This window comes from Benincasa hispida, chromosome 8 (genome assembly GCF_027475165.1).
Source record: "Benincasa hispida cultivar pf3 chromosome 8, pf3_genome.v1.1, whole genome shotgun sequence".
Classification (NCBI taxonomy): Eukaryota; Viridiplantae; Streptophyta; class Magnoliopsida; order Cucurbitales; family Cucurbitaceae; genus Benincasa; species Benincasa hispida.
This window is the reverse complement of record NC_143485.1, coordinates 65,242,839-65,251,215: the sequence shown is the minus strand read 5'-3', so window position 1 is coordinate 65,251,215 and position 8,377 is coordinate 65,242,839. Positions and strand designations below refer to the sequence as shown.

The window sequence follows — 8,377 nt, the reverse complement described above, 5'->3', positions numbered from 1 at the left end:
CCTAAACATGCACTAAAATAAAATGGGTTGTGGGTTGGGATTTTTAAGTAGTTGGGCTTAAATTTGAAAAAAAAAAAAAAATGACTCACGTATCCCCTTCACGTATCTGGAAGCAGATACGCGTATCTAAAAATTAAAAATAAAAATAAAAAAATCAGATACTTCAAATCACGTATCTGACACGTATCTACCACGTATCTGGACGTATCCGTATCGTATATGTATCTGCTATCGATTCTCTATACAATTAGAAGTATTTGTGCTTCTTAGATGTCTTGACTTTATATGCCTGTGGAGTTTATATATCTATGTTTAGGGTGCAAAGTTGTTTGGTCTGAGTTCATATGTCTCTGTTTGGGGTGCAAAGTTATTTGATCTGAGTTCATATGGGTGTGTTTAGGATGAGAGTTGAGTTCATATGTCTGGGGTATTTGATACAGTTTTTTAAACTCTAACTAATATGTTTTTATGATTACTATTTTTGTTTTGGAAATTTTTTATTCAATAATTCTACCCATCTTTGTTTAAATAAAATATGGATTGCAACTTTTTTCTTTTAATTTTTAAAGCTTTTTTTTCTTTCTTTCATTTCTTTAGTAATGAATAACAATTGATGCACTATATTTCTTCCATAAATGTAGTTAAATAAAATGAGAAAATAAAGAGAAATAAAAACATTTGATTCCTAATTTTTCTCCATGAATTTCATCATCATTTTCTTCATTTTCTTCATTTTCTTCTTTTTTCTGTTGTTATTTTATATTTTTACTTTGTCGTCATTTTTTTAATTGAATCTCCCTCATCATCTTAGTAGCCAATGGAATGTCACATCATTTATTCAACAATTTCACTTTCAATTTCTCCAAATTTGGAGGATCGTCAAAGAAAAAATCTCCATTTTTTACTAATTCTTGCTAAAAAAAAATGTTAAAAAAGATCTCCATTTTATGGTTTTTTATTATATGCTACATATTTTTCAACTACATACGTATTTTTCCAAATATTCTTAATACTCATTTGATATCTGAATTCAATTAAATAAAAATATATTTTACAAATTTTTACATATAAATATTACACTTAATGTAGACAAAATACTAGTATTTATATAATCATCAACCCTATAATATATTTTAATAGTGATCAATCTTATAATAGTCAAAAGTGGTTGTTGGAGATTAAAGTTGGTCGCATGATCAATCTTATAATAGTCACAAAGATCGCGTCAAAGCACAACGTTACTGATCCGTTTACAAAGGCTCTCACGACTAAAGTGTTCGATGGTCATCTGGAGAGTCTGGGTTTACGGGACATGCGACACCTTGTCTAGCGCAAATGGGAGATGATACTGGGGTATAGAGTATGCCTAGTTTACTGTATATTGTACTGTTTTTGTATTGTACATTAAACTCCCATGGCATTAGGACAAGTGGAAGATTGTTGGGATTGGTATCCTAATTCTCCTGGTAGTCTCGTATTTTGTAAACATATTGTTATTAATAAAATAAATGTTATTTTATAAGCATTTACTCAAATCTGATAAATTAAGATTTGTGGTTATTTCATATAACTTAAGCATGTATGTGGGGACATACAAGTGGATAATACCTTAAGTAATAACCTAAATGGTCTGTAGTAGATGGATAAATGAGGGATATCTTATTCTGTTAACACTACAGATACGACCCGCTTTGTAGACGTTACAAGTATTGTAAAGTGCTACAAATGGTTTGATCTTGACCATTCGTGTAGAGATATGCGAGCGGGGGTATCCTATACAAAAAGTTTGTATAAGACCGGACCACAAAATGATTAGTCTCTTTATATAACGACGTTGATAATTGAGACTTACATTTCACTAGAATGACCATAGGTGACATGACCTTAATCCTGAGTGAGTTAGGAACTCCTGCCTATGAAGGTGGTCCTTTGATTTGTATGGGTGAGAGTGGCCAGATTGCCAGCTCAACAAGCCTACCATTTTGGGGATTCATCTGATTGGGAAGTTAGAAACTCAGGTACACAAGACAGAATTCACTCCTTCCCCGAAATAGAGGTAAGTATAGGTGAGAGTGGCCAGATTTCCAACTCAACAAGCCTACCATTTTGGGGATTCGTTTGATTGGGAGCTGGAAACTTAGGTACACAAGACGGAATTCACTTCTTTCCCGAAGTAGAGGTAAGTAGATACATTGCTCCTTTAAAGGCTGATTCCAGGTCTTAAACATAGTGGTCACACCCTCTCCTGGCCCGAGAAGAATTAGTTATAGTAGGACTGTGACTTATTGTTCATTAGAGGAATCAGTGGTACTTAAGGAGTTAGATGTAACTACATAGGGAAAAACAGTGAATTGGCCTAGTTGTACTTACGAGTGATTTATGAAGGGTCATGACACTATTGATTAGTCATAAGGACACATAAATATATCTGTAGTGCGAAGAGTACAGCTGTCAATCTTTAGTGGAGTGACCAACAGTTAACGGATGGTGAATCTCGTGATTAAAGAGTTTAATCAGTTATTCACATATCGTTGGAGCTTCAAGCTACAGGTCCATGAGGTCTCTTTGGTAGCTCAATGGGTTCAAGTTGATCAGGTTTTGGGTTAAATTGAAGTGTTCAAATTAACAAGAGAAAATTCAATTATATGTGATATAATTGATATGATGTATTTGATACATTATATGTTTCATATGATGAAATATTAAAACTATAGGTTATAAATAAATTAAATATAATATGATAAGTTGGTTATTATATTTATTTGTAACATATTAATTATATGGTAATTAATTATTCTTTTTCTCTAATAACCTAATTGAGTGGGAGGTTATTGGAAGTTTTATGGTAACTGTGAGATAAAAGAAAAATTATTTTCCAAGTCGCAGGGATGATTCATTATTGTATCATTTCATCAAATGAAAACTATCGTGTAAAAGTGTTTTACTAAACGATAGCGTTTCACAGCTTAAATGATCAGGAGTTTCGAGTTTACTATATGATAGTTACTCGTTTGCTCATTACTACACGATAGAGTAGTAAAGTCTATACGATATGTTTCTTCTTTCTAAACGATCGAGTATTTAGTCTATATAATAGACTTCATTCATCTCCCACTTACTCGATTGTCTACTTGATTGTCTACCTCCTGCTTTCCTCAATCCAAAATTATACAGAGTCCCAACTCATAGATTCTCACACCGAGAATACCAAGGTAACCATTGTGGTGGTATTCTAGTTCCATTTAAGGATCGGGTTGAATTCGATTGTGATCGAGGTTCGTCTAGTCGTTCGTTGAGATCGAGTTCTAATTGTTGTGTTCAAGTTCGTGTTGTTGAACGAATTGCTGAACGATTGAGGGATACTTAAAGAAGAGTTCTTCATAGGTTTGCATACTTTATCCCTTGTTTAGTCTTTTAAAGAAGTATGTTGTAATTTACTCTTTATGCATAATCGTTTCCGTTTAGACTGTAATTGTTTGTGTTCTTTCTCAATTGGATTTGGAACGATTCGCTTCCACTTACTGGATCTCTATTTAGATTTTGTTCAATTTATTATTATTTCTTTTATCTTATTTAACTTGACGTAGGTATTAGAGATAAAATGTGATTTTAAAAAAATCGTAAATGAGAGACTAGAGGATAAGATATTATTTTTTTAAAAAAATATTTAAAGAGAAGTAGGGATTATCGAAGATAAAATGTGATTTTTTTAAAAAATATATTTTTTTTTTTTGTGAATTAGATATTAGAGATAAAATGTGATTCTTTAAATTTCTTTTCCCAGTGAAGTAAATATTAGAGATAAAATGAGATTTTTTTAATAATTTAAATGTGAAATTACGTAAGATATCCCAATGATCATCAATTAAAAGGGGCAAGAGCGAAAACAAATATTTCTCCTCATAGCCTAGTCTAGATTAATTAGGCTAAAGTCAAATTGTGTAAAAAAAAATATATTTAATTTGACCCAAATGTTAAATAAGTCTAAGTCCAATTAGTTTGGCCCAGGACCCAGGTTCGTGGACCAACCAAATGCAAGCCCATAAAGTGAGAATTCTATTGAAGAGTCAGAAAATTCTACACTTCACATAGCCCAGAGAGTAGGGTTGGCAACAGGGTGGAATGGGACCGGGGATGCAATCAATTAAGAGAGAATCAAATGACCGAATACTAGAGATCGAAATACTAGAGATCGAACTACATCTACATCAAATTTACATCAATACAAGTTCAACTTCATAAAACAAGTTTTTCGAGTACGAACCATTGTCTAATAGGTTTGTCTAATGTGTTTATGAATGTTTAATTGAAAATGCCTAAATTTTCATGATTTAAGAAAATAACCAAAATACCCTCACACTTCACTTGATGTTTGTTTTTGGTTGTTCATTTTTTTTTTTTAATAAAACTCTATCATTTTTTAGAAACAATAGAGAACCGTATGCCGCTATGCTCCCTTTGTTGGATTACTCAATCAACGAACAATAATCTAAAACAATCGAACAACTTTGTTGGATTACTCCAGAAATTGATTGACAAAATTTAAACATCCTAATATTTATTCTTTTTCCTTTCTATCTTGCAATAAGATTAAAACAAGAATCGGAATTTGGTGCAGACTAAAAAATCCACAAACTACCAAGTGAAATCAATCGATTTAATGCATATATTCCTTCTTACCAAGTTACTAACCAAGCTCTCTGGGCTCAAACTTAAACTTTCAGACTAAAATATATTGAAAAGTAAATAAAATTCAATCCATGGAATATCGATATCCTATTGAAGACATCACTTTAGAATTTCTACTCAACTATGGTGCACATAAGGATGCAGCAATATCAAATCAGCCACATCAAAAAATACAAATCAAAAGCCTAACTCGAACAGCACCCAGCTTTCTTTACAGCGGAAACATCTTTACCGACATCAATTTTTTCTCCTTTCGAAGGAATGGAGGCAGCAGCAGCACCATCACCGGCCTCCATGGCTTTCTTGCTTACAATGTGATAGATTTGAGTAAGGACTTCGGCAAATGAGTTCTCAACATTGGTTGCTTCCAGTGCAGAAGTTTCCATAAAATAGAGAGATTCCTTCTCAGCAAAAGATTTCCCATCCTCTGTTGAGACTGCCACCAGGTGTCGAAGATCTGATTTGTTACCAACAAGCATGACGACAATGTTAGGATCGGTATGGTCTCGCAACTCCCTTAACCACCTCTCGACATTTTCAAAAGTGGAATGTCGTGTGACATCGTAGACAAGCAGTGCACCAACGGCACCTCGATAGTAAGCACTGGTAATTGCACGATACCTACGGACCCCAAAAGAGATGATTAATCCACAGAAAGAGTGAAGGAGTGTGTGTTATTATTGACTTGAAGTCTCTATTGTAAACAAGATATAAACTTGAGCACATTAAAAAAAAACTTTATGATTCAGAGGATGAAATGGAAAAGCTAGAAATATCACATCCATCATTTAATTTATGCAAACATCAAAACAAGCCTCACTGATGATCAGCTAAAGCATTGAAGCAGCAAATGAATCTCGTATACTAGCTCTTTCTCCATTTTTACCACGTAAAATGGCAGACATAAAATATAGTACTGGTTTGTTTTATTTTCAGTTTATAGCTTGAAGTTATCATTTACAAAACATTCTTACGAGGTCTGAAACAAATTAGGAGCTATCATGGAATGCCATTGCTAACCAACTACTGTAATAAGGAAAAAGAAAGATTTTCCTTTGAGCAAACACAAGTATAAGCTACTCTATAGTATACTATTTTCTTTACATCGATTAAAGAGGAGTGATTTGCACCTCTGTAGAGGTAGAATGAATACTTGATAAGGAAACATGCAAAGGACAGGGTCATACTCTAAATATGAAATGTACTAAGGACACAATGTAACTTGTTATGAAAAAGAAAATTGCAAACATATTCAATTTTTAGAAATCTAATACTAACCCTGATAAAAACGCTAACGACATTGTTACCCAAGAGTCCAAAACTCACAACGTTCAGAGAAAGAGGAAGAATATGAGGAGAGGGGGACAAGTAGGTGTTAGTTCACGGACAAGTGCACACATACAGGCACCGTTTTTGTAAGCAAACATATGAAGAGAGACGAAGGGAGTAGTAGATCAGCATTGGGTTATGCAATGAAAAATCTAAGAACCAAGAATGCATGTCCCAGTACTAGGGGTTTGGACTGCTTGCACTTGCATTCTGTATTATTGAAATGAAAAGCAAAAGACAAATATGTATAACTTTACAAATGCATAATGTAAAGTAATCATAAACAGGGACTATCATGGTTTGATTCCATACCTCAAAAACATTTATCTAGGTTTGTAACTTGTTCTTTGACCTTCGGGAGATCCATGTTATTTGAAAGATATATTCATATTTATTACATACAGAAGGAAAGAAAATGCGGTGTCACACTTGTGTTGAGTACAACAATTACGGGGTTGGGGGAGGTGTCACACTTGTGTTGGGATGTACTATAACACATGAATGTCCTTTCTATGCCCATGATTCTAAGAAATCATGGCAGAGTACTTAACTTTTCATTAATAACGACTGAGAAAGCACATCAATATATGTTTGGATGGAGATACTGAAGCATTCAACTCTAATTTCGTAGTTATTATGTCAATCTCGATATCTAGTGCCACATCTTTTCAATGAGCCTACTACGGAACCCCATATATCCAGTATAGAAACAAAAGTACAAATGTTCTTGAATTTTTCACGGAACTACGGAATCCTTTCCCCCCCTCTAAAGGCCCAAAATCCGGTAACTACATTTTTTTTAATATAAGAACACAGCTTTCATTGAGTAAAAATGAAAGAATACACCAGTAAACAAAAACCTAGTCCACAGAAAAAGGAGACTCCCTCTACAAGAAGGGACTCCAGCTATACAAAATCATGTTATAAAATAATTACAAAAAGACCTTCAAAATCGAAACCCAATGTGAAACATGAAAACGAACAAGAGACCAACTTTCTCTAGCATCCCTCTCGACTCCTTAGAATCCAGTGACTACAAAATCTAATTAAAATTGTTCTTGAATAGGTCTCAGCATTTCTTGAAGTCATTTCTGAGAAATCCCACTAAACAGAATCAATAGCCTTCGTTTAGGAGGAAAATTCAAGTACTACAACATCCAGACATTGCAACAGTTCTTGGAGTCTGTGTGATGCTATGCCTAAGTTCTCTAAAAAATGTTTCTCAATTCCTACAACATTAAGGGATTCCAATCATTCTTGTAAGTCAATGTATATAAGGTGTGACCATACAAGCAACTCTAAGCAGCCTTGATCAGATCCACTAAACTAGTAAGCTACCATCGCGGTTCTAATGTCCAAAACTCTAATTCAGTGAATGCGTAAAGACATTTATGATATAACCTAAGCCATCCTAAACTTCAAATTCTAGTACTCACTCAATTGAAGCTAATACAGAAACAATTCCATCAGTAAAATCATCAAAGAACAGCACTACCCAAGAATTTCATTGGCCAATCGTCAACAACAAGATAGCTTAAAACACCAAGCACCATAAAAAAACTCAGCAAAAATAAGAAACACCCAGATCTTGAAAAAGGGAAAGCGTAAAGAAGAGAAACAGTTTCGAACCTTTCCTGGCCAGCAGTATCCCAAATCTGAGCCTTGACGACCTTGCCATCAACATTCAAGCTCCGAGTAGCAAACTCAACCCCAATGGTGGACTTGGACTCGAGGCTGAACTCGTTTTTGGTGAACCTGGAGAGCAAATTGGACTTGCCCACACCGGAATCTCCAATCAGAACTACCTTAAAGAGGTAATCGTAGTCATCTTCAGCTCTGTAGCCGGCCATCGGAGTCGTCCTTCTGAATAAGAACTTTGGTTGGAGTAAGAGAAGAGAAATGGGCAATGGCTAGATCTCTGTGTGAGCAGTTTTTGGGGGTCGTTTTCTGATCTTGTTGTTTCGAGATTGTGAATATGGAAATGGGAGAGACCGCTGTTTGTGTTGGGCTGGACTCCAAACACAAGGGAGGGAGGGGGGGCTGAGGATTGGAAGAGGAGAAGGACACGTCTCTTTTTCAAAATTTTGGATTTCGAATTTGCTTTTGGTTTTTGAGTTCTACCAAACTCCTGAATTGACGTCAATGTCCTTCGCCATATTCCAATCTCTACTCCCTATTTCAATTGGACTACACAAGGTTATTTTTGTCATTTTGATGCCACATCTACCGCGTTAGAAAATTAAATTATGGAAGGTTATTTATTTATTGGAGGGAAAAAGTGTGACGCTTTTTGAATTTTCTTCCAACATTGGTTTGGTTTGATTCCTCTTTTGTTTTTTAATTTAATCCACCCCATACT

General features: G+C 34.5%; 1 protein-coding gene across 1 annotated transcript; it reads right to left on the bottom strand.

The window, feature by feature from the left end:
- Nucleotides 1-4,706: 4,706 nt before the first annotated feature.
- On the bottom strand, nucleotides 4,707-8,176 carry LOC120084012 (ras-related protein RABA1c). The gene is made up of 2 exons (XM_039039917.2): nucleotides 7,648-8,176; nucleotides 4,707-5,310 (listed from the first exon to the last, which is right to left on the bottom strand). The coding sequence occupies exons 1-2, from the start codon at nucleotides 7,866-7,868 to the stop codon at nucleotides 4,875-4,877; spliced, it is 657 nt and encodes a 218-aa protein (XP_038895845.1). The 5' UTR covers nucleotides 7,869-8,176; the 3' UTR covers nucleotides 4,707-4,874.
- Between the last annotated feature and the right edge of the window lie 201 nt (nucleotides 8,177-8,377).